The 27,327-nt window shown below is 46.0% G+C and overlaps 1 protein-coding gene across 1 annotated transcript; it reads right to left on the reverse strand.

Annotated features, from left to right (window-relative positions):
- Nucleotides 1–1,239: 1,239 nt before the first annotated feature.
- LOC120653423 (helicase sen1-like) lies at nucleotides 1,240–4,515 on the reverse strand. Its single transcript, XM_039931173.1, has 6 exons — nucleotides 4,390–4,515; nucleotides 3,645–4,208; nucleotides 2,465–3,544; nucleotides 2,018–2,333; nucleotides 1,653–1,905; nucleotides 1,240–1,540 (listed from the first exon to the last, which is right to left on the reverse strand). Exons 1-6 carry the CDS (start codon nucleotides 4,513–4,515, stop codon nucleotides 1,240–1,242), a joined length of 2,640 nt encoding a protein of 879 aa, XP_039787107.1.
- Nucleotides 4,516–27,327: the final 22,812 nt, after the last annotated feature.

Raw genomic sequence — 27,327 nt, forward strand, 5'->3', positions numbered from 1 at the left:
GAGTGGAGCAGTGTATTCAGGTCCAGTGACATAGCACTGTAGTCTGATTTTCCCAATCTATCTTTGTAAGCCTCCCATAATAATTTAGCCTTCATATGATGAGCTGAGTGTAAAGTTCCTTCTGAATCTTCTAAGTAGGTGATCAGATCCTTTCTATGCTTAATAGTTGCATTTACATGGAAAAATTTGGTACCAGCATCACCTTCTTTGACCCACTTAATGGTGCATCTTTGTTTCCAGTAAATTCTGTGCTGCTTGAGTAAAGAGAGTAATTTGTCCTCAAGTAAACTTTTGAAGTTCCATTCTAGTAGGGTGAGATCTCTGAATTCCTCTATCATACATAGCAATTCTAGAGTGATCTTGACATTGGAGATATTGTCCTTCAAGCTGGAAAGATGTGACTGCCATGCCTTAATGACTCTTCTCAGATTTTTAAATTTGGCAGTGATCTTCTTTGCCACATCTGTATGATAAACAGGAATAGACCAACCATGCTGAACCACAGTCATGAAATTTTCATGCTCCATTAAATAATTCTCAAATCTGAAGATCGCACTTTTAGGAATGTTTGTGCCAATTGATACTAGACAGGGAACATGATCTGAGGTTTCCATGTTGAGTGTTGACACTGAGGAATCTGGAAAGAGAGAGGTCCAGGAATTCGAGGTAAAGAACCAGTCAAGTCTCTCCAACAGCGGGGGGTTTTGTTTGTTTGACCAAGTAAATCTTCTTCCCTTTAGGATCAGATCTATCAAGCCAAGTGCGCTAATAGCTTCATTGAAGTGCAGCATTTCGTTAACATCACCTCCTGGGCGATTTCTATCTTCTGGTAATCTGATCAGATTAAAGTCCCCTACAATCAGCCATAGAATTTCAGGAGGCATTTGTATGTCTCTAAACCAGTTAAGGAATTGTGTCTTTCTAGTTGGAGTACATGAAGCGTAGATGTTTGTTAAAACCCAATCTACTGCATAGAGCAACTATAGAAGCTAAAAGAAGAAAAAGAATTACTAAAATGATCTAATAAGTTGCCAGCTAAGCGTAAATATCCTCAGTTTGCGAGATACTGGCGTACACAAATATTGTTTGTTTCTACCATAGGTCTGTCCTCGGACTGGCAGCTTCGTTGTTGCATCATTAATCGCTCCCTCCCTGGGCAGTGGGCACCACAAAACTCTCTGAACCCACAACGCCGTAAAGCAAAAAAAAAAAAAGCATCTAAGATGACACAATCCGCGTCTAACGCCAAAGCGACCTCCGCATCTTGCGGAAGGCCCCTGCCGCCATCTTCATGATCCATGTCACGCTTCGCCATAGCTGTGCCCCAAAGCCCACAGCTGCTGCACGATCATCTTCTTCTTCGCATCCGATCACCAGGGCAACTGATGGAGGAGGAAGAGTGGCATGGGAAGAGACGACCACCATGCCGTCGCTCCAGTCGAAGAAGCACCGGCGGTCCTCGGCGTCCTGGATCAGCTCCGTCCAGATAGAGCCGCCCCCACGCAACGTCGCCGCGTTACCCAGGACCCAGAGGCAGTGCCTGCAGCCGAAAGAGATGGTTAATTTCACCGAGCAATTCTCTTTTGTGCTAGTATTTTCAGGGTGGTGTACGTGAGATTGATCGGAGAGCCATGGTAGCTATAGCTACAAACCTCGCTCTTGTCAACGCGACGTTGGCACGCCGCCGGTCGGAGAGGAAGCCGATGGATGCTTTGCCGTTGGACCTTACGGTTGAAAGGATGATGATGTCCTCCTCGCTGCCCTGAAAACCGTCGACGGAGTTGACGCGCAGAGCCAGCGGATGCATCGCGTTCAGGTTCCCTATGGCACGCTGAATCGCCTCCACCTGAGCGGCGTACGGGCATATGATGCCGACAGAAACCCCTTGCTTCCTGTCTGCGCAAGCTGGTACATATGGCAAGAAAATGGCAAAACACACGATACTAGATCATCAAAAGCTCCCAATGTACATGATACTAAAAAAAACGTAAAAAAAAATTCAAAAAAGGGGGAAAACCTTCTTTCAGTCTATGCAGTATTTCCATGATGACCCCAAGTTCAGCCATTTTTCGCTTGCTCTGGCCAGGATCTTCCCTTCCGTCAATGTTGATGAATGAGTATGGCCCAAACATTGCACCCTCCAGGTAAGTGCGCTCATGGCTGTCCTGCGTGACATTGGAGCCATCCAGGATTTTGTTGCTGTAGAAGCTTGTGTTTGGGAAGATACTTATGGAAGGATGCATCCTGTACTGGATATTCAGAAGGTGCTTCTTGTGCCCCAGCAAACTTAGCCTCTCGAACAGGCTCCTGCCCAGCAATGCCCTCGCTGCAACCTGCAATAAAAATAAGATATCTCAAGATTAATTTGCATTGTCCAGACGCATATCCTGCTATATATGTGCAAAGTTCATGGGGTGGAAAAAGAATGATCCAGTACCTACAGCACTAGAGAAGAAAAATGTACCTTGCTTTTCACAGTTGCTGGCAGTTGGCACTCATCTCCGATAAGAACAGCATGCTTTAGCCCATGGAGCTGCAACGGGATCAGGGACTCACATTCCTTCAGCTGCGCAGCCTCATCGATGAGAAGCAAATCCATTCTCTGACCTCGCAGCTTCGCCGATCCTGACACAGTGCAGAAAACCAAGGCGGCGCTGTCAAGGCAGAAATTCTTTATCTCTGCCACGGAACGTGTCAGTGGAAGCTTGAGACCTCGGTTCAGAGCTCTCGTCAGGAATAGGATGCCCTCCTTGTGCCTCCAAAGATTTTGAATCTGATTCTGATTTCCCGCTACTCCTATCTTATTCCTTGCATTCATTTGATCAAGCAACCTGCTGAAGCCTTGGAGCTTGTCGAGCAGGGCCAACATATTGTTGTAGTTCTCCTCCAGAATGACTGCTCTGGGGACGTGAGACGTGATCGTTCTGAAGCAGCTGCTCACCTTCTGGAAGATGTGATGGAAACTTGACCTGCCAGAATACACTAGGTTTCTCATCCAATTTTCATGGCACCGCCACCTCTGTCCTCCTAGAGACGCCTCAACTGAACGAAGGCACTGCCTCCAGCCCGTAGCCGGGGATAAGCAAGCCCTCAGCCTATTGACACGAGTGTCCAAAAAGATTTCGTCAAGATGGCTCCCAATGGCAATTGCCATGCGCTGCCTGTTGCCAAACAGAAGCAGATCACCGAGGCACCCTGCTCCGTCGCCGGTGGCGGAAGGGTGATGCTTCCTCAGCTCGAGGAGGCGGGACGCGACCTGGCTGATGGCGGTGTTTGTGGGCGCGCACGTCAGGACACGGCAGCCTCTGGTCTGGCTCACCAGCAGCAGTAGCACGCTGATGATCTTGGTCTTGCCTGTACCTGGCGGACCCCATATGAGGCTGAATTTGCTCTCCCCGCCGTCGCGCCCCGTCGCCAAGATGCAGCTCAGTACAGCGTCAGCCTGTGCGCCGTTGAGCCTGAACGGTGATAACCTGGCCACCAGCGCGTCGGCGCCAACGGCGGTGGCCTCTCGGCGAGGCGGGGAACCCAGCAACGACGTGCTCTGCCAATGGAGATTTGGAAGCACGATGGACGAATAGGTGAGGGCAGAATCTCAGCTCATGTAAGAGAAATATAAAAACGCAAGCGTGCAGAGCATTCACCATGTCATGCGTGTCGGCGCCGTCGCCGTCGCCGGCGACCTCCCTGACGAGGGCAGGATTCCTCTCGACGGTGGCCGCGTAGTCGAGGCACCGCCAGATGCGAGAGTATGGTATCAAGCCGATCAAGCTGACACCGAAAGCGTAGCACCTCGTGGCTTGATCGATTCTCTCGGACGCTACCATCCCAAAGGTCAGCGCGCTGTCCTCGACGTACTCTACGTGCGCGAGGCAGCACGCGCGGCCGTCGCGCATGAGATCGGCCGGCCGCCGGCACAGGGATGTTGCGTCGGAGAGCAGGACGACGTCGCCGGGGCACGGGAAGTTGCGAGCGCCACGGCGGCCGCGAGCAACGATGAGGCGGTACCTTGACGGGGAGGTTTGCACGCCGGACTCGTCCTTCCGGTCCGGCAGCGCCTGGATTTTGGCGACCGGGAAGTGGCTGCTGGACGAGAGCGAGTCCGCAAGGTTGGCGCTCATCTCCGCCCGCATCTCCTCCAGCAGCGGCAACCTGAACGCGGCCAGGTAGTCCATCAGCCCCGAGAACCTGTCAGGGATCGCCTTCACCTGCAGCGAGAGGGCACACGAGGGAAAAGTTCGGAGAGAATGAGCAGCCACCAGCTAGCGCTACATGTCCAGAAGCAAAATCAAAGAGATCATCATCAACAAGAACAACAACTAGCTAGCTAGCTGAGTAGCAGGTAACGGTGCAGATGCAAGACAAGAGGTCCATGGAAACGGGAGGGACCTGGTCTGTGAAGAGGTCCTGATTGATGATGTCTTGGAGGGACCAGGAGAAGATGCGCCTGACGAGCTCATCTTCCGGAGCGGCCGGGGAGCTGCCACCCCTCGATGATGCGCTTCCATTCCACATGATGTGCCTTCAGCTACCCCGCGCGAGGTTCTTGGCCATGGATGTGCACGCTCGCAGGGGTTGCTGCGGCAGTAAGTAATGCGTCGGCGGCCGGATCGACTTCCTAGGATACTTCACGCGGCGCGTCGTCTCCGATCTTGTGGTTCCGAGGACGAGGCGGCCGTCCGGCCCCTGGGCTTCCGCCAGCGGTAATCAGACGAGCGTGCAGCCTGCCTCGCATACTGTGCCGCCACACTGCTAGCATCCACTTTTTTAAGAAAAAATAAAATAAGCGGTACATGCTGGTTCTAGTTCTAGCACGACAAAGTATAGCAACCCTTCGAATTCCAGTGGGAGGCACGGGAACAAATGTAGTCAACTACTACCGGAAAACGCAAAATTACGGAGTGTCGCAGGGTTTGCCGAGTGCCAAACCACGGGCACTCGGCAAAGAGGCGCTTTGCCGAGTGCCAGAGTCATAACACTCGGCAAACCTTTGCCACACGGCATGTCTAAAGTTTGCGGAGCGCTGGCCCTCGGCAAAGAGACCCAGCACGCGCGCCCGCCGTGTGCCGGCCGTTAGGGTGGCTGACGGCGTTTAGCCTTTGCCGAGTGCCGCCAGCTCGCACTCGACAAAGATCAAAGTTTGCCGAGTGCCGCCAGTTGGCACTTGGTAAAGTATCTCTCGCTGAGTGCCTAGCCTCTGGCTCTCGGCAAACAGGTTTCAATTTTTTTTGCTTTCAAATTTTTTTATTCTGTACTTAAATTTGAGACTTTAATCCCTAGTAACATAAAATACTTTTATTGATTGTTTTACTATATTTTGTTAATTTTTTTGTTTGCGGGGAATAATCGGTCGAAGTTAATTTAAAATTAGAAGTGGGTCGAAATTTCGAAATCAATGAATGGAAATGTGTTATTTATGTACTCGAATCAAAACTGATGCCGTATGCGCGAAAGAACTTAAAAGTTGAAGCATCTTTATCACGAAATTTGATCACAAGCGTGTGCACGGACGTTCAGAAAAAACCAAAAATAGCATACAATGTCTAAAAATCATGGGACTTGTGCAAATCTCTTGGTTTCATGCGAGGATAGAGTGGAAAAAAATTGACAGCATTTCGAACACGTGACAACGTACGCCGCTTACAATCTAGAGGATCTCCGAAGAAGTTTCAGAGAGATGCGTAGTATCCGGTTGAATTTCTGGTTGAAATGAAAGTCGCATTGGATTTTCAATGTGAAACTTTTTATATAGAGAAATAACAACAAAATATGTGTCCTGTGAAAATTTGGTTAATTTTTTATTTTGTTATCTATATATTGAAAATCAATATATTTAGTTTCAACTTAATCGTTAAACGCATGAAATAATAGGGTTTTTTTTGCATGAAATTATGAACCATAAATTATTGCATTATTTTGGCAAATTATTTAGTTGATAGTCAATAAAATTTTATTACATACCTCATCAAAACAAATTTGTTGATATAAATTAAATTTGACATTAGAAACACATGAAATAATAGGTTTTCTTGCATAAAATCATGAAACATGAAATACAAATTGTTTTAATTTGAGTTTGAAATAATTATGTATGAAATAATGTTTTTTTTTGAATTCGTATCTTATTTATTTTCGTTTTTGCAAGTAAGAAGTGAAATGTAAAAAAATATGTTTGCCGAGTGCAGGGCACTCGGCGAACCCCTACTTTGCCGAGTGCCTGCCGATCTGGCACTGCCGAGTGCCAGATCGGGTGGCACTCGGCAAAGCCGATCCGGCACTCGGCAAAGAACGCATCAGGAGTCTAATAATTGACGCGCACCCGCACTCCACTCTACGCACTTGCCTTTCTTCCCCGCGCGCGCCGCCGCCGCCCTCCTCCACACTGCCACCGCCCGCCGCCGGCCTCCTGCATGCCGCTGCCTCCCCGCGCATCCCGTGCGGATCCCCGCCGCGTCTCGCCGCCTCCCCGCGCCCCCCGTTGCTACCGGCACTCCTCCTCGCCGCCTCCCCGCCGCCCGCGCCGAGTGCGGCCGCTCCGCGCCACCCGGTGGCCGAGGCCCGCGGCCTCCGCGCCTCCACGCCGCCCGGCGCACGAGGGCGCGCCATTCGGCGCCGGCAGCTGCCTCCCCGCCGCCGTGGTGGCGCCTCCCCGGCAGCTTAAGGTATTTTTTTATTTTTTAAGTAAATTATTAAGTTGAATTTGTTTGTTGTAAATTAGAATAGGATTATATTCTTTAGTTAGATTTTTAGGTAGATATAGTTTTTAGATAGATATAGATTTTTAGGTAGATATAGTTTTTAGATAGATATAGTTTTTAGTTGATTTAGAATAATTTAGTTTATTTAGTTTAGGTAGATATAGATTTTTAGGTAGATATGCATATTGTTTATTTAGTTTATTTAGAATGATTTAGTTTATTTAGTTTAGGTAGATATAAATTCAGAGATTAATTATTTATTTAGTTTATTTAGACTTGTTTAGTTTAGGTGCATATTAATTGTTAATTGTTTAATTAATTTATTTAGACTTTTTTAGCTTACGTATACTGTTTTAGTTTATTTAGACTGATTGTAGATGTTAATTATTTATTTAGTTTTTAAGACAGGTTTAGTTTATTGATAGCAAAATGATATATTTAGTTAGTTTATTCATAATTATACTTTGAAAATTAACATACACCAGTTAGACGTCTCCCGTTCGAAAAAGATACGGTTGCAAATATGCAGATATTTGCATATTGATGGTCATATCTGTTTCGAATTGTCCACATTTTTGGACAGCCCGAGGATGCGTAGATGGGGTTAGTTTATATGGTCCACTCCGATCCGAGGCAGAGTTTCGGCATCAGCTCCCTGTTGTTCTTCGAATACACAATCTCCCTTTCGGGACGTGTATCTGGAGAACAGCGGGGAGGTGCTGCCGAAATTCTGTCTTGGATAGGAGTAGATCATATAAACTGACCTCATCTACGCATGGTCGGGTGGGATTAGTGTAGGAATATGGGGTAGAAAAAAAAATTCTACCGCATAAACCAGGATTACTGTAGTTATAGATCACGGAATTACCACTAGACGTGCGGTTGCGGAACTTCTGTAGCGCGTCGGTGTAGTGCAGATGGAAGCTGACAGTGCAGTTGCGTGAACCTCCTCACTAACGGCTCGTCCTTGTGCAACAAGCGCAGCAGCTCCACGAAGTCCACAGGTACGGGAAGAAGCTTCGCTCTCCGGATTGCTAGATCCGCAAGAACGAACTATGGCTTGATGCGTGGGAGGAGGAGCAGTAGAGAGAGGGAGGAGCTAGTGCGCCCCACCTTGGGCACCCCCTTCAGGTGGGTTGCTCCAAGCCCCCACCATGAATCCATCCCTATGGGTCTCTCTAGGCCCATTAGTGCATCAAAGCCCAGTCTAATTTGGATCTCATCCTCATTAGCCTTCTGGCCCTTAAGTGTGTGACCCTATGGGCTCACGAGTGAGTAGACATGGCTGCATCAAGATGGCTGAAAGCACTCTGCAAAACAAAAAGCAGAATTCGGGAGGAGGAACCTGCGGGAAACCCGAAGAGGCAAACCCCCAGCTTGCTCGGATGGGACCGTCTCCTTCCAGGAAACTCCAGAATCCTTCACCGAAACCTGCCCACAAACGTACACCTGAACCGACTGATACTTCTGATCCCCTTTTCGATCAGGACTTTGATCAGTTCATGGAAAGTCTTGACAACCTTGAACCATTCGACGATCTCGAAGACTGGTCAGATAACGTCGACTTGTTTATGGATGCCATGGCCCATCCACCCCAGATGGCAAACACCCTCTGGAAACTAGTCAAGCTTAAAAAGGGAAAATCCAAAGCTCCTGAACAAACCAGCGAGTCGATCTTCGACAAACCCTGGATTAAAGAGCCAGAAGGATTGACTCCTACACAATCATGGTTACATTGGATGAACGAGAACGCCCTCCGCGTAGAGATGGGTATTCCGCTTCTCGCTCACCCAAAGAACACATATTCCAAAATCGGTAGCCTAACCGATTCCGACTCCGAGTACTCTTCTGACCCGGAGGATGAACTGGATGACCTAATCCAGTACAGCAAGGAAGTCGAATCCAATTTGGCTAAGAATTCCAAGTCCGATCAGGACTCCCTCCCAAACTTGGTCATATATGCAACACCGCAAGGACAGACAGTGCGCTTGAAGGAGATACAAGATCCTAAGGCTTTTAGCTCTCAGCCAACAGATCTCCCCTTCCAGCAGAGCACCCCGCTAAACCCGTCAGCAAGCAAACAAGACCAAGAAATCTAGGATCGACCAAGAAATCCAAGATCCCTGCCGTGAAATCCTCATGGTTCGCATTTCTAAAGTCCACGAATCAGAGGGTAATTCGATGGAACATCTAAACCTCGACGACTACAATTCTGAGGACTACCACGAGTACCTCTCCGACAACATGGAAACTACTCCTCCAGCAGTCCCCAAAGCCATAGCTGCTATCACAGTAACTGTCCAACTGGAAGAGCAACCCGCAGCACCTCTACGTGCATCGTCGCCTGCTAAACAAGAAGAGGGCGTTCAGGCGTCAGCGCATCACCAACCGCCAACAAATGTAGGAATATGGGGTAGCAAAAACAAAAATTTTCTACCGCATAAACCAGGATTACTACAGTTATAGATCACGGGATTACCACTAGACGCGCGGTTGCAGAACTTCTGTAGCGCGTTGGTGTACTGCAGATGGAAGCTGGCAGTGCAGTTGCGTGAACCTCCTCATGAACAGCTCGTCCTTGTGCACAAGCGCAGCACCTCCACGAAGTCCACACGTACGGGAAGAAGCTTCGCTCTCCGGATTGCTATATCTGCAAGAACAAGCTAGGGCTTGATGCGCGGAAGGAGGAGCAGCAGAGAGAGGGAGGAGGGCACAAACTGAGGGGGCGGCTAGGGCTGCATAGATTAGGGCGCCCCCCTCCTCCCCTTCTTTTATAGCCCTGGTGGGCGCCCCTAGATGGGCCCTAGTGGGCCCCACCTTGGGCGCCCCCTTCAGGTGGGCTGCTCTAAGCCCCACCGCAAGTCCAACCCCATGGGCCTCTCTAGGCCCATTAGTGCATCAAAGCCCAGTCTAATTTGGATCTCATGCTCATTAGGCTTCTGGCCCTTAAGTGTATGACCCTATAGGCTCACGTGTGAGTAGACATGGCCCAGTACTCCTACTGGCCAATAGTTGATAGCGGTCTCTAGCAAGACGTGTCAACTCCTAAGCATGCGCGATTCATATCTGTCGAGCCGTCACAATCATATACATGCTGCTCCCTTTGCCTCACAATATTCGGTCTAGCTTGAAGCCGACAACTCTTTCTCGATCCTGTGATTCAGAATCCTTGGTTAACTCTTAACCCCAGCATGGCCATGCATTTCCTGATCCGAATCACTCGAGGGGCTAGAGATATCTCTCTTGTAGAGAGGGGCAAATCCCATCTTGACCGACTATGTCTCACAACATGCTTCTTGACAGACCCGAAAGCCACCTTTAAGACTACCAAGTTACGGCGCAGCGTTTGATGGCTCCTAAGTAATTCGGTTCGCATCTTGAGTACATACGACGATCTCAGGTCTTAGGACACAGCGTACATATTGTGTAATGAGAAGTCATCATCACGTGTTGGGTCAGTTCAGTCTCATGTCTCACATGAGCCCACATTATTAGTTTGACATCCCCATGTCCATGACTTGTGAAACGTAGTCAATCAACTAATACATGTGCTAGTCTAATATTCATGTGTGTCCTCACATGAACTCCGACGAGGAACACTTTAGAATATTCATACAAGTATAGAGTTTCACAAATACTTCACATAAGCATTAATCAATACAAGTTGTCATCCATGAATATTTAAGGAACACTTTATTAATCATGAATACAAGGAAATATGATTGCCTCTAGGGCATATTTCCAACAGTCTCCCACTTGCCCTAGAGTCAATCGAGAATGTATCTAATACCCATGGCTCTTGTGTGCCTCTCATGCTTGGGCTGTGGAAGGAGTTTTGTCAACGGATCTGAAATGTTCTGGTCTGTGTGTATTTTGCATATCTTGATCTCACCACGATCGATGAACTCTCGAATGAGATGAAATTGCCGCATAACGTGTTTGCTCTTCTGGTGATTCCTTGGCTCCTTGGCTTACACAATAGCTCCACTATTGTCACAGTAGAGATCCAGTGGGCCAGAGGTATTAGGGAACACACCAAGCTCAATAAGGAACTTCCTTATCCAAACACCTTCCTTCACAGCTTCCGAAGCTGTGATGTACTCGGCTTCTGTTGTAGAATCGGCCACCGTCTCCTGCTTGGAACTCTTCAAGCTAACCGCACCACCATTTACTTTGAACACGAAACCGGACTGAGACTTTGAATCGTCTTTGTCGATTTGGAAGCTAGCATCAGTGTAACCAGTTACAACGAGCTCCTCCTCACCTCCATAGACTAGAAACACATCCTTAGCTCTTCTCAAGTACTTGAGGATGTTTTTCATAGCTGTCCAGTGACTCTCACCTAGATCTGACTGGTACCTGCTCGTAACACTTAGAGCATAAGAAACATCTGGGCGTGTACTTATCATTGCATACATGATAGATCCAATTGCTGAGGCATATGGAACTTTGCTCATACGCTCTCGCTCATCAGTCGTCGTAGGACACTGAGTCTTGATAAGATGTATGCCATGTGACATAGGCAAGAATCCTTTCTTTGCCTCTTCCATGTTGAACCGCTTCAACACTTTGTCAATGTAAGTATCTTGGCTTAATCTTATAAGCCTCTTTGATCTATCTCTATAGATCTTGATGCCCAGTATGTATGCTACTTCTCCTAAATCCTTCATCGAAAAACTATTTTTTAGTGAAGTCTTTACGGACTCAAGCATAGGAATATTATTTCCAATCAGCAATATGTCATCTACATACAGGATTAGAAATGTAACAGAGCTCCTACTTTCCTTCTTGTAAACACAAGCTTCTTCTTCATTTTTAATGAAGCCAAACCTTTTGACTACTTCATCAAAATGAATATTCCAACTCCGAGATGCTTGCTTTAATCCATAAATGGATTTTTGAAGCTTGCATATCTTTCCAGCATTGGTCGGATCAACAAAACCCTTGGGCTGCATCATATACACGTCGTCGGTCAAGTTTCCATTAAGGAAAGCTGTTTTGACATCCATCTACTATATTTCATAATTGAAATATGCAGCAATAGCTAGAATAATCCGAATAGATTTAAGCATCGCTATGAGCGAGAAAGTCTCGTCGTAGTCAACTCCTTAAACTTGTCGAAAACCTTTTGCGATAAGTCGAGCTTTATAGATGTGAACATTTCCATCCATATCTTTCTTTTTCTTATAGATCCATTTGCACTCTATGGTTCTCACACCATCAGACGGGTCTATCAAGTTCCAAACTTGATTTTCCTTCATGGATTCTATTTCGGATTTCATGGCATCTTGCCATCTCTTGGAGTCAGGGTCTGCCATCGCCTCTGCATATGTCGCAGGCTCATCATTGTATAACAATAATAATTCCTGCACTGCGCGGAGCCTTGTTGACCATCATGGTTGCGAAGGTGCTTCTGTTGCCATAGGCATCTCAACTTGTTCAGCTACATTAGCGTCACTTGTAGAGTCTTGTCCTATTGGCTCATCTCGAACTTCTTCGAGTTGCACCGTTCTTCCACTTTTCTCTCCTTTGAGAAACTCTTTCTCTAGGAAAACTCCGTTCCGAGTGACAAACACTTTGCCCTCATATCGATTGTAGAAGTAATACCCTAAGGTCTCCTTTGGGTATCCCACGAATATGCACTTATCCGATTTGGGTGCAAGCTTGTCAGACTGGAGTCGTTTGAAAAATGCTTCACAATCCTAAATTTTTAGAAAAGACAAATTGGGAGTCTTGCCAGTCCATATCTCATATGATGTCTTGTCTACGGATTTTGACGACACCCTGTTCAGTGTGAAGCTGCTGTTTCTAGAGCGTAACCCCAAAATGACAATGGTAAGTCCGATTGGCTCATCATTGATCGAACCATGTCCAATAGAGTTCGATTACGTCTCTCGGAAACCCTGTTCCTTTGAGGCGTTCTAGGTGGCATAAGCTGTGGAATAATTCCGCAACTCTTCAAATGATCGCTAAATTCGCGACTCAGATATTCGCCTCCATGATCAGATCGCAAGGCTTTAATCTTCTTGCCACGCTGATTTTCAACTTCATTCTTAAATTCCTTGAACTTTTGAAAGGTTTCAGACTTATGCCTCATCAAGTAGACATAGCCATATCTACTTAAGTCATCAGTAAAAGTAATGAAGTATTGGAATCCTCCTCTAGCAGTCGAGCTCATTGGTCCACACACATCCGTATGTATGAGTTCCAGCAAATCCGATGCTCTCTCTGGAAAACCTATGAATGGCGTCTTGGTCATTTTGCCCAGCAAACAAGCTTCGCATGTCTCATATGATTCAAAATCAAACGAACTTAGAAGTCCATCCTCATGGAGCTTCTTCATGCGTTTCTCACTTACATGACCGAGACGACAATGCCACATGTAGGTAGGATTCAAATCATTTAGCCGAGGCCTTTTAGCACTTATATTACAGATAGGAGAATCATCATGATTTAAAATAAATAGCCCATTCTTAATGGACGCCAAAGCCACAAATATATTATTCTTGGAGATCACACAACCATTGTTTTCACTCGCAAAAGAATAGCCATCCTTCATTAAACATGAAGGAGACACAATGTTTCGACTTAAACTAGGAACAAAATAACAATTATTAAGCTCCAAGACAAATCCTGACGGTAGGTGTAGTTGCATCGTCTCGACGGCCAAAGCAGCAACTCTTGCATTATTGCCGACGCGGAAGTCAACTTCTCCTCTTTCAACGCTTCTACTCTTTGTCATTCCCTGCATCAAATTGCATATATGAGCAACCAATCCGGTATCAAATACCCAAGAATTAACATAAGAGTCAGCGAGAAATATTTCTGTAATATGAACGACAAGCGTACCCGAGGTGGAAGAACGATTCTTCTGTGTGGCTAGGTACAGCTTGTAGTTCCTCTTCCAGTGTCTTGGCTGGTGACAATGAAAGCACTCCTTGTCTGCGGCTGGTCCAGGTTTTGTCTTGGGTTTAGGGTTTGGCTTGGGGTTCGCAACCTTAGCCTTGCCCTTCTTCTTCTTCCAAGAAGAACTTTTCTTCTTGAAAGTAGGCTTATTCTGGACAGCCATCACATGGCCACCACTTGTGCTTTTCTTGATGTCACTCTCTGCCATCTTGAGCATGCCGCATAGCTCATTCAAGCCCTTCTCAGCCCCGTGCATGTGGTAGTTCGAAATGAAGTTTCCATAGCTCGGAGATAAAGAGGCAAGAATGAAATCAGTAGCCAACTCTTGGCCAAGTGGGAAGCCCAGCTTCTCCAACCTCTATGTGTTACCAACCATCTTGATTACATGCGGCCCTACTGGTGCTCCTTCTGCTAGCTTAGTTTCAGCAAAGGCCTTGGACACATTGAACCTTTCAGTCCTGGCCTGAGTCTGGAACATGTCCCATAGCGCCACGATCATATCGTGCGCCGCATGGTTATTCTCAAATTGCATTTGCAGCTCGGGTTCCATGCAAGCTAGCATGAGACAGCTTAGTTCACGGTCTTTATCAACCGCTCTCCTGTAAGCATTCCTCTCAGCAGCAGGGGCATCTGCAGCAGGCTCCTCTGGCAGTGGGTTATCTAGAACATCTTCCTTGTTAGCTGCCCTGAGAACAATTCTCAGGTTGCGGATCCAATCCGCGTAGTTTATCTCATTAATTTGTTGCTCTCAAGTACGGAACGTAAAGCAAATGATTGGTTTTGAGCCATTGATCTACAACATAATAAATGCAAAATACTAAGATAAAAGTATTCATGATGGAGTAAATGACATTAAACAATTTAATAGAATTTACTCCCACTAAAATCAATATCCCTCTTTTGATTCTTAGTGATTCAAGACCCACAACTAACACGTCCACTACATCCACTAGTGAGCTTTTGCATCACCGCTAGAAGATGAGGTAGATCGGTAAGCAACTCTTGCTAATTATATCTCATATGACTCTTGTTGTTGGGTGACATCTCCATGTCTTGCTCCCAACCTTTATGTCCCAAGGTCCTTAACCGTTAAGATGACCTTGTCAAGCTCACCAACCCTTTATGCGTGCATGTATCCGATACAGCCTGTCTAGTCAAGAAAAACCAGTGGCGCCCTAATTTCATAGACCCACCACCAATCGTACAAGACATGGGACAGTGCAAGGTTTAGTTGGTAGGGCATGCTTGCTCGAAATTAATAAGGGATCGTTCTACTTCTACTATGATGCACGTAGTTGTAAAATGTTAAGAACGGCAAGCACACAATTGTGAATCAGTATGGCCCTTGTTCTCATGGTGATCTCCATCTCCATAGAACTTGTTCGCCATGTAGATCTCCATCTTCATGGAACTTGTTCACCATGTTGATCTCCATCTCCATGTACATGTGCACCATCCTTCATGTCATGAAAACTCCAAGAACTAGAACTTACTATTACACCTAATAGCTAATAAATAAAATTACATACACAACTTGGATCATCACAGGTTGACACGCAGGCCATTACATCAAATGCAACAATTCATATGGCTCCGGCCGAATTGTCATAATCATGACACGCAGGTCATGTAACAATTACACACATACATCACATACACATAGGGGTCATACCGATCACAAAACCTGCAAAATAGAGTTATGCGATTCCGATGTCCAAAATTAAATCGCTGAAAACTCTATTTCCTAGGCCGAATTTCACAAATCCAAATTTCGCGAAAACAGGAATTCTGTTCTGAACCAAGTCTAACTTTTTTTGTAGATACAAATCGATATAAAATTCGCCTCAATCTGAGTTCGTATACAAAAGTTATGACTGGTTTACTGTAAAACACACTTTTGCGACAAATTAGAATTTGCAGTAGATCCAATCTACTGCCCTGTGCATCTCATGCATCTGGCTTGTGCCCTAAGTTTAGATTTGACCAATCACATTAATCTCCAACCACAACGACCGGGTTTATGTGCATCACTTAACCTCGATGGCGAAAAACCGACCGGTAGGATTATGTCGTTGCACAACCTTCGCAGCATATTTACGAAACTAGGTCATAGATCGATCTGAAACTACACATATCTCCATATGCACATACCCGAATCTATAACGAGACAACACTGACTCTGATACACACTGTCGGAATATGGGGTAGCAAAAACAAAAATTTTCTACCGCATAAACCATGATTACTGTAGTTATAGATCACGGGATTACCACTAGACGCGCGGTTGCGGAACTTCTGTAGCACGTCGGTGTAGTGCAGATGGAAGCCGGTAGTGCAGTTGCGTGAACCTCCTCACTAATGGCTCGTTCTTGTGCAACAAGCGCAGCACCTCCATGAAGTCCACACGTACGGAAGAAGCTTCGCTCTTCGGATTGCTAGATCCGTAAGAACGAACTATGGCTTGATGCGCGGGAGGAGCAGTAGAGAGAGGGAGGAGGGCGCCAATTGAGGGGCGGCTAGGGTTGCACCAGATTGGGCACCCCCTCCCCCTTTCCCCTCCTTTTATAGCCCTGGTGGGCGCTCCTAGATGGGCCCTAGTGGGCCCCACCTTAGGCACCCCCTTCAGGTGGGCTGCTCTAAGCCCCCACCACGAATCCAACCCTATGGGCCTCTCTAGGCCCATTAGTGCATCAAATTCCAGTCTAATTTGGATCTCATCCTCATTAGGCTTCTGGCCCTTAAGTGTGTGACCCTATGGGCTCACGCGTGAGTAGACATGGCCCAGTACTCCTACTGGCCAATAGTTGATAGTGGTCTCTAGCAACACATGTCAACTCCTAAGCACGCGCGATTCATATCTGTCGAGCTGTCACAATCTTATACATGCTGTTCCCTTTGCCTCACGATATTTGGTCTAGCTTGAAGCCGCCCACTCTTTCTCGATCCTATGATTTGGAATCCTTGGTTAACTCTTAACCCCAGCATGGCCATGTATTTCCTGATCTGAATCACTCGAGGGGCCCAGAGATATCTCTCTCTTGTAGAGAGGGGCAAATCCCATCTTGACCGACTATGTCTCATAGCATGCTTCTTAACGGACCCGAAAGCCATCTTTATATCTACCCTATTACGGTGCAGCGTTTGATGGCTCCTAAATAAGTCGGTTCACATCTTGAGTACATACAACGATCTCAGGTCTTAGGACACACCGTATATATTGTGTAATGAGAAATCATCTCGTGTTGGGTCAGTTCTATCTCATGTCTCACATGAACCCACATTATTAGTTTGACATCCCCATATCCATGACTTGTGAAATGTAGTCAATCAACTAATACATGTGCTAGTCTAATATAAACTCACATATATCCTCATATAAACTCTAACTAGGAACATTTTAGAATATTCATACAAGTATAGAGTTTCACAAATACTTCACATAAGCATTAATCAATACAAGTTGTCATCTATGAATATTCAAGGAACACTTTATTAATCATGAATACAAGGAAATATGATTGCCTCTAGGGCATATTTCCAACAATTAGGACCTATCTTTACCTACTAGAGTCTAAGCCGAACGTCTACATGCATTTAAATTTGATAGTAGTCGCTGACATCTTGGAAGATGGATGACCGTGAGTGGATGTACACCGGCCAGGTAACTTGAGCTAGCATGACCAATGAATGGATTGAGAAGACCAATGAGTTCTTGGAAGGGGCATGGGCGCAAGCTGAAGGGTCGAGTTTCATGTGGTGTCCCTGCAGCAGTTGTGGAAACCAGAAATGAAAGACAAAGAACGTCATGGGCGAACATCTTGTCAATTATGGATTTATGCCAGACTATACCTGGTGGATCTTTCATGGTGAAGCCCATCGTATGAGGGACGAGGTCGTGAGGCAACGCATCGATGAATGTGATGCTGCTGGTGGGATTGGAGACATGTTAGGCGACTATGAGGAGGCACATTTCGGTGAAGGACCGCAGGAGGAGGAGCCAGAGGCAAGCACAAAGGCGTTTTACAAGATGTTGGAGGTGACACGGAAACCTCTTCACGGCCAAACAAAGGTTTCTCAGCTGGACGGCATTGGACGCCTTATGGCCTTGAAGTCCCAGTTTGGCCTGAGTCGAGACGCCTTTGATAGTATGTTGACAGTTTTTGGCAGCATGCTTCCGGAAGATCACATTCTGCCCAAGACAATGTATCAGGTGACAAAAATCCTTGGTGCACTGAAATTGCCATATGAGCAGATACATTCTTGTCTGAATGGGTGCATCTTATTTAGGAAAGAGCACGAGGCTGAAACTTACTGTCCAAAATGCAAAGCCTCAAGGTTCCTGGAGGTGGATGCTGGTGACGGTCAGCCTAAGAGGCAGCTCACGATTCCTGTGAAAATCGTACATTACCTTTTGTTCATTCAGAGGATCCAAAGACTCTATATGACCGAGGAAACTGTGAAACAGATGACATGGCACAAAAAAGGTGTTCGATACAATCCTGATAAGATGGTGAATCCCTCCGACGGTGAGTCCTGGACTCATTTTGATGAGATTCATCGTGAGAAAGCTAAAGAAGCTCGTAATGTACATGTTACGCTGGCAACTAATGGGTTCAATCCTTATGGTATGATGGCTGCATCATACTCATGTTGGCCCGTGTTCGTTATCCCCTTGAATCTCCCCCCCCCCCGGCGTTCTCTTTCAACGACATACCATATTTGTGTCGTTGATTATTTCTGAGCACCTAGGGAATAAAATGAGTGTTTACATAGAGCCTCTAATGGATGAGTTGATCAAAGCATGGGAGGAGGGGGTGTGGACGTACGACCGAGCGACAAAGACAAACTTCAGAATGTATGTGTGGTACCACTACTTCCTGCATGACCTCCCGACGTATGGCATTTTCTGCGGATGGTGTACTCATGGAAAGTTCCTATGCCCAACATGCAAGGCTACTCTACAGTTCATTTCGTTGAGAAAGGGGGGCAAGTATTCGTCGTTTGATAAACATCGACAATTCCTTCCTGCTGACCATCCATTTAGAAGAGACATTAAGAACTTCACGAAAGGTGTCGTAGTTACAGAACCTGCACCGCAGATGCTGACGGGTGTCGTGCTTCATGCTCAGATAGATGCTCTCCAGGTCAATGATGCAGGTGGTTTTGTGGGATATGGCGAAAAACATTCTTGGACTCAGATCTCTGGCTTGTGGAGGCTTCCCTATATTAATGATCTTCTCCTTCCACACAACATTGATGTCATGCACATTGAAAAGAATTGGGGTGAGGCTCTTTTTGGAACTGTCATGGACATCCCTAATAAGACAAAGGACAACGTCAAGGCTCGAGTGGATCTGGCAACGTTGTGCGATAGACCAAGATATGAAATGAAGACTCCGAGACCAGGGAGACAATGGAAGAAGACTCCGGCAGATTTCGTCCTAACGAGGCCCCAAAAAAAGGAAGCACTAGAGTGGATCCAACAGTTACAATTTCCAGATGGGTATGCAGCGAATCTAAGGAGGGGAGTTAATTTGACTACGATGCGAATCAACGGGCTGAAGAGTCATGACTACCACATATGGATTGAGCGGCTTCTTTCGGTGATGGTTCGAGGCTATCTGCCTGATAATAAATGGCGAGTGTTGGCAGAGTTGAGCAATTTCTTCTGCCAGCTGTGTGCCAAGGAGTTATCACGGGCTGTTATTTCAGACATAGAAAAAGTGGCCCCTGTGTTGCTATGTAAGCTGGAGAAGATCTTTCCACCTGCCTTCTTCAATCCGATGTAGCATTTGCTTCTACACCTTCCGTACGAGGCACGGATGGGGGGCCTGTGCAGTACCGTTGGTGCTATCCAATTGAGAGATGTCAAAATGTCCTTCGAACGAAATGTAAAAATAAATATAAAATTGAAGCTTCTATTGCAAAGTCATATATTCTGGAGGAGGTGTCAAACTTCACTACCAAATACTAAGGTGACAATCTTCCCAGCGTGCATAATCCACCCCCTCGTTACAATGCTGGCGATAATGAATCGAGTCTCAGCATCTTCCGAGTACAACTTAGAAGTGCAAGTGATGTGAGGTACAAGACCTTGAACCATGAAGAGTGGCGCCGTATCATGCTATACGTGTTGACCAACCTTTCTGAGGTGGAGCCGTATATTGCGTAAGTTCTCAACATTGTGCCCACTTCACGAGTTTTTGTTTCACAAGTTTCCGCTACTTAGCTTCCAACCCCCTTTGTCATTTTTGATATAGGGAATTTCAACAACTATTTTAGTGTCGCTCAAGGGCTCTAACCCCGATGGAAATGGAGAGTCTTCTTAAAAGTGGCGCGGGAAATTCACAACCCAATTTCATTTATTGGTTTCAACAAAAGGTAGTCTTCAATTCATAGTTCTTTTCCATTTCGTTGTCCTCGAACTATATGACAACCTATCCTGCATACGCTTGTAGGGCCAAACTGATTCGTCCATGAGTGCCGAATTGAGACAGGTTGTTGATGGTTGTAGCTACAGGGTCAAGTCGTTTAATATTTATGACGTGAACGGATCTCTCTTCCACACAATGAGATACAAGCAGAGTCGGCCCAATCGAAGAACCACTAATACAGGTGTTTTTACGCCAGGTCAAGACAGAGTCGAGTATTACGGAAGAGTTGAAGAAATATACGAACTCAAATTTCATGGTTCTGTACTGCTCACTCCAGTCATTTTCAAATGTCATTGGTTTGATCCAACATTAACAAGGCATACCCCTAGTGTTGGCCTAGTTGAAATTCGACAGGATTCAATGTTACAAGGCGATGATGTGTACTTTGTGGCTCAACAAGCCACACAAGTTTATTATCTCTCATACCCGTGCCAAACCGACCACCATCTTCGGGGTTGGGATGTTGTGTATAAAGTATCGCCACACGGCAAACTTCCTCTCCCAAACAATGAAGATTACAACAATGATAGAGAGTTTTTTCAAGAAGAGGGACTACAAGGGAGTTTCAAGATAGACTTATCCGACGAGATCGGAATGGAAGTCGACAATGAAAGGGAAGTTGACGAGGAAGGTGGAGATGAGGTTCAAAATATTCAGGACTTACAATTACTAGAGCGACTACATTTAGGCATAGACAGTGAAGACGACATTCCTCCTTTAGATTTTGCTGGTTATGTTGACATAGCTGATAGTGATGATGAGGATTATGATCCAGCTAATCCCGATTATGATGACTACTTCTAAAAAATGTATGACTAGCAATATTTAATATATATTATGTTAATTTGTAGTTATATTTTCTTTATTTTCATTTATTTGCAAGTATTATTTATCTTGACTAATTCGTTCACTCTTTTTTATTTCAGGTAACTAAACAAAGATGCCAGGCGGTGGCAAGATGACTTGGTTGAGCTCCTTGTACAGGGGCAGTGGTGGAGGAGGCGGTGGTGGGTCCGACGCACCCGAGGGGTCCGGGAGCCGTAGTGTTCGCAAAGGTAGTGGAGTAGGGGGAGGGAGAGGGAGAGGGAGGGGTGGAAGAGGAGGTAGTGGGAGTAGTGGAGGAGGTTGTGGCAGTACTGCCCAAATTAATCCGGCTCAAGTGCGCTAACCATCTCCATAAAAGGCAATACAGGTTAACACGCACTTCAAACGGAGTAATACGGCAGTGCTGTCAGGTAAAATCCCGATTAAACCACTTGAAACAAGATCGACAAAGCAGTCCAGAGCGTACAACATTCCGCAATTTTTACAGCACAGTGTATGAAATTGAATTATTATTACAAACCGAGTTTGAATTTATAAAAGTACAATAGAGTTTAAGTGTGGCGGAAAAATAAACGATAGTCTAGCGACGATACCAGACGTCATGATGAAGCCCATACATGACGTCATCCATATCCTCAAAAGTACCACCTGAAAAACAAAGCCACAAGCAAGGCTGAGTATACTAATACTCAGCAAGGCTTACCCGACTAAGGGTATACTTAGCTCACTATCTAGACATGCAAAGCTTTTGGCTTGAGTTGTTTGTTTTGCCAAAAAGCATCTAAAAGTGAGTCCTTACTTTCAACATTTTAGTTCAAATTTAATGTAGCAAGTATTAACTAGGTTTGCAAGAATATCTAGAACAAGTATGGTGTATCAAATTAATCCCCCAGGAATAGCATCATCATTCCATCCTCATTTCAATTTCTTACTACGATGTGACAAAGAGATCAAGGCTCTCATATCCGCGAGCCACGGCGAATCGATCCGATTTTAAACCTTGCAAGGTGGACCTAACACACACGACCTGTGTAAGCCCTGACGGACTATACAAGTCAAATGTTTCCTATATGCACACCGAATAGCTGAACTGCCTTGCAACTCGGGACTGCTAGCCCCACTATTACCTACAAAGGGTCAGCCATGAGTTTACCCACTAGCACCATTGGGAAGACAGTATCAAGTTCATACTACCAGTGTGCATATGGTACTGAGCTTACCGGTTTCGACTACCTCCTACTTCCGGCATGTGGTTAGTACTGTTCAATCCTCGATCAACACTGCCACAACAGATCGGTCCTCAACTGACATAGGCGGAGACGTACTTTCCATCCAATTCATATCCTTAGCCAAACTCATCTCCGTCCGGTCTCCATTTCCTTTCCACATTTATTCATCCTCAACAACCTTTTCATAATCCAAATGGTCCTAGCTCTCGCGAGTGACAGAAAATCACTCGACTTCTACCGAGTCCTATTTAGCATGGCGGTACTAACGACCTACACATACTAGTAGATCAACTGAGGGAACCTAGGAATCATGCAACTAAGGTTCCAGTCATCTCATGTAAACTTAAGTGCACATATACATAATAGGAACATAAATTGGTATAGCATTTAAAATACTAGAATTGATGCACCAGGGCTTGCCTGGGATTAACACTAGGTCAGTGTTAGTTAAAGGATAATTGCTTGGCGAGCATCTTCCTTCGGTCGTGCACATCGGGATCCATTCATCCATCTTCTAGATGTGTCCACCATTCACCGTCTTCTGGCTTGGCTCCATCATCACGTCATCCACGTGGTTCATCTATCATACCTAAATAAAATGCAGCAATGCATATGTATGAATGTAAAATTCCGAGTTGTTTGCGATTTAGGTGTTATTATTTTTCCTTCACGATAAAGTTGCAGTCCACCTAAAGTGAGTTTGGACGTGAAACTTCTTAATTAACATTTCCTGAGCAGTCATTTACAGAGTAGTAATTTAACATAATTTAGTTCATAAGAGGAACATGTGGGTTTCAAAATCTTGCTAAGTCATACAAAACCACACTACAAGATTAAATTGTACAGACCAAAACATGCAAGTACTTGTACTAAAAATTTAACTGAGTGTTGTTTATCCTAGGATGAGCTTACTGTAAATTTTTCAATTTTTATTTTGCAAGTTATAGAGTATAGAAAATAAGTCAAGCGAAATCTATATTAATCAAGATTTATTTATACAGATAGTTCAACTCAGTTTCTGGCTCTTAAACTTTTCCAACATGATAATATACTAAAAACTGTTCACTGGTTAAAATATAATAATTTTCTAAGAATAGAAACTATTTATGATGATTTAGTGAATTTAAACCTATATAAATTATTTGAGCATGTTAAATATTAGTAGAGTGCTTACAAATTTTACCACAGTATATATTCATTAGGCTGATCCTACTGTAAAAGTTTCAAACTCAGGATAAAAGCATAACATGGTGAAAAATTAAAACAACCAAACTCATTCAGAAATCAAAAATTAATTAAAACTATAGCTAAACATGAGAAATGACCATGAAATTTTTATAGTAACACTATAATCACATGTACATATTACCACAAAAATCTCATAACATGTCATGGCTCTCAACATCAGTTATTAAAAAGGTAAAAACAACTAGTCTTTATGAACTATTAAACATAAATCTATTTTTACAGCAAACATTTCTAACTAAAACATGTCATATTATGGTTCCAGAGGGTAGAGATTTTGATAAGGATTCCAAAAAGTCTTCATTTGCCATTTTAGGGTTTTTCTACGATTTTTAATTGAATTTACAAGTTTACTGTAAAAGTGTAGCAACAAGAACTAGATATTATGAATAGGTCCCTGGTATTTGCAGAAAACCCCTGGAAAGATTTGGGGCCTTGCACATCGGCCCTTGGCCGAACCAAAAACAGGGGAGGCGCATCGGCGGCGCTTACCGGCTGGATTCCGGCGGTTTCGGTCGCCGGCGGTGAGGGCTAGGTGGGGGAGGAGCATGTGGGCGTCGAGATCTACCTCTAGGCATCCAGGATGGAGCCTGGGGTGGTCGGAGGCGGCTCGCCGGTGCGCACAGGGAGCGGCGGTGGCGGTGCTCCGGCGGTTGTGGGCTGTGGGGAGGGGGTTGGCGAGCTGCGTTGGGATGCGAGGATCCCGTTCCCGGGCTCCGTTGGGGCAGAGGGAGGCCGGAGGGTGGGTCTCCACGGGAGCAGGCGGCCGGCGGCGGCTCTGTGCCGCAGCGGCGTCACTCCGGCGAGGGAAGGAGAGGGTGGCTTGGCCTGGGAGCTTCAGTGGGCAGCAAGGAAGCTTGCTGAGGGTTGAATCGGGCGGTGGAGGGTTGGGAGTGGGGTGCTCCACGGGAGGCTGGCGAGCGGCGACGCCATTGGTGGAGGGCGGTGGCATTGGAGACGGGCGTTGGGTCTGGGTAGCGGGGAAGTGGCCTGGGAGCTTCGTTGGAATGAGGGCAATCTATTGGGGCGCTTGGATTTGGGGATGTGGGGCTACGGGGACGGCACCACTGCGAGGGTTTGGCTCTGGAAGAGGCGGAGTGGGGAGGAGAAATCAGATTTTTGCTCTTGAACGGACTGGAGACAGTTTAAGTGGCGGCGAGACTACTCGACGAGGCGACGCTTGCGGTACCGACGTCGAGAGCGGCGACGGCGTTCGGCGGCGTGTCGAGCAGAGGAAGGTCGGGGGTGCGTGGTAGCCGTGCGAGGTGCCAGAATGGAGTGGTTTCGGACGAAACCAGGGGCGTGCGAGGCGATTTGGTCAGGGGCTCGGCGCGTGGCTAGCGGCCAGAGACGGGGCACCGCTCCCAATGTTCGCCGGCGTGCGAACGCCGTGAGGAAGAGAGAGATAGAGTTGAGGGTAATTTTGTAAATAACTCAAAGTTCCGAAGTCCAGTTCGTAAACTCAGCTTCTCTCCTTCTTCATGGTTTGAAATGAAAAACTTTTGAATACTAAACTTGCTTAAAATTTCGAGATATACAACTTTCATTTTAGGCACTTTTTCATTTGAGGCTTCGTTTGAAAGATAAAATTTGAAACTTGAGTGCATTTGAAAATGTCCTATACACTTCGAAATTCAAATTTTTCTCCCATTTTTGTGTGGCAACACGTAAAACTTGGAACATAAAAATTGTTCCACATTTAAAACTCTACAACTTTGGTTTTAGGCAAAAGTTCATTTGAGCAATGTTTTAGAAATTATTTTCTGGGAATATTTGTAATAACTCAAGAAAATAGTTTAAATCTTTAAAAACCAAGATTCAAATGACTCGTCATTTCATGTACAAAATTTCACTTTCTCACTTTGACTTCAACTAGACTTTGGTTTATCATGACGTTAGTGACATGCCAACTCAATTTCATATGCACATAGACACACATACACATAGACATTCATGCATGCACATGCATTCATTCAGATGCTTCTTGGTTGATTATGCATGATGATAGGTTTAATTTCTCTTTCTTAACATTTTAAAAACCTGGGCTGTCATAGAGGTAAGGTGAGGAGGAGGAGGAGGAGGGAGAGGACCCCTTCTCCAGTAGAGGAGGAGGAGGAGGGCGGCGAGGGAGGGAGGAGCAGGGGACCGAGGAGGAGGAGCAGAGGGTGGAGGAGCAGGGGAGCGAGGAGGAGGAGCACGTGGAGGGGGAGGAGGATGAGGACGAGGAGGAGGCCGAGGAGGAGGCTGCAGGAGGTGAGCGGGAGGTGTGGTTGTGTGGACCGTCACAACTCCCGCGACGTCAGATACCTCTAGCGAGACGCCCGATGATTCGGCCATTAGAGCCTAAGTAACTATGTTAGTACTTTATTATGCATTACATTTGTTAAAAATCACAATACTAACTAAAATTTTGATGCCTTGCAGGGGGTTGTTTTTTGTGCAGCCTGGTGAGCATAAACGGAAGCCCAATGGCATTCTATTTCAGTTTTTGGAATGATGATTGCAATTTTCTTGTGGGTATATATGCAGGATTTCTACATGTGCGAGGAAGGCTATGAGGCCCGGGCGAACGAGCTAGCTCACCAGGCTTGCTACAAGCTGGTGAAGGACATGCACTACGAGGCGCGTGTCCAGGTCATCATTGTGTACTGCGCCGAATTCGAGAAGAGGAAAGTCAAGAAGCCAGCCGCAAGGGACATCTTCCTCACGCGAGACCAGTACTTAAGGGTAAATAAATGCCATCTCTACTCATTTATCTTGCATTTCATATTACAATATGTCATGTACTTCATTACGTTTAGGTGCCTCCAAACTAGTGCGCAAACAAGGCCGAGTGCTGGTCTATGATCGTGGACAAGTGGATCAGCGAGGACTGGGCCCGCCAGCATGCCTTATGCCGGGAGCGTCGCTTGATGATGCCGGGTCCGACACATCATCAAGGGAGTCGTAGCCTCGTCGAGTACAAGGAAACTTGGGTAAGTTCATTAATTTCTTCATTCTTTCTAAAGCTATATTTTGATGTCTTACTAATCATCTTGTTGATTTCTTGGCAGTCAGAGTCTCATTCAGGCCAGTCTTGCAACGACTTCACGACGTACGTCGTGTCTCAAATGGGCAGGGCGACGTTGGACATGGCCTACAACCCGGCAGCTCCACCAGATGCCTACACCAACCCCAACATCCACGCGCGCCTCAATGCGTACACGGAGGTGGGAAAGGCGCTCCATGGGGAGACTTGGGATCCGGCCACTGCGCCACTCTCTGGAGAAGCCATCATGAGGGCGGGTGGCGGGAAGAAGCATGGGCGGTACTGGATCGCCAACAACTTGGTCGACACGAGGAGTACGCCCGGACTCTCGCAGCTTAGGGAAAGTACCACCGACTCGACCCCGCCCTTATGCCCATGGCCTGAGACTTTAGTGACTAGCGTGCACCAGAGACAGGTTAGTTTAGATTTAGTATTCGTCCTATGATTTTTACGCAACTTTGCTTCGTATTGTAACATGGATGTTAAAATCTTGTAGACCGAGATGGAGGCAAAGTGGGCGGAGGAGAGGAGGTGCCGCCTGGAGATGGAGGCCAAGCTGGAGCAGGAGCGGAAGCTGAGGGAGGAGCAGTCGGTGATGTTGCAGAGCATGGTCTCCTGGATGCAAGGACTTGGCGCGTCGATGAACTATGCGACGCCGCCTCCTCCCTACCCCTTTCTAGCTCAGCCTTACCTCCCTCCGGGACCTTCTGGCACTCCCGTGAGTATGCTTTGTTAGTAGGTATTATTATATCTTTGTTATTCTTACTCAATTTATGTGTTCCTATTTGCAGAATCAGTCGTGGAACGCATCGAACGACCCTCCTCCAGACCAGAACTCGCCGGCGGCCCCATGGCAAACTTGGCCCTCCCCACCTGACTGTGAGTGACCAGTAGTACTAGATCTTGTGGTATTAATTCTGGACTCGTTCTACATATCAGATATGTTCTATGTATCAGACATA

The sequence above is a fragment of the Panicum virgatum genome, chromosome 1N, assembly GCF_016808335.1.
Source record: "Panicum virgatum strain AP13 chromosome 1N, P.virgatum_v5, whole genome shotgun sequence".
NCBI classification, from domain to species: Eukaryota; Viridiplantae; Streptophyta; class Magnoliopsida; order Poales; family Poaceae; genus Panicum; species Panicum virgatum.

Bases quoted from the DNA above. Each gene is read 5' to 3' on its own strand.
- LOC120653423 (XM_039931173.1), bottom strand. From the start codon at position 4,515: ATGTGGAATGGAAGCGCATCATCGAGGGGTGGCAGCTCCCCGGCCGCT. The intron at 4,209-4,389 runs GTCCCTCCCGTT...CTCTCGCTGCAG, and splicing joins AGGACCTCTTCACAGACCAG to GTGAAGGCGATCCCTGACAG. The intron at 1,541-1,652 runs GTTTGTAGCTAT...TTTCGGCTGCAG, and splicing joins GTCGCGTTGACAAGAGCGAG to GCACTGCCTCTGGGTCCTGG.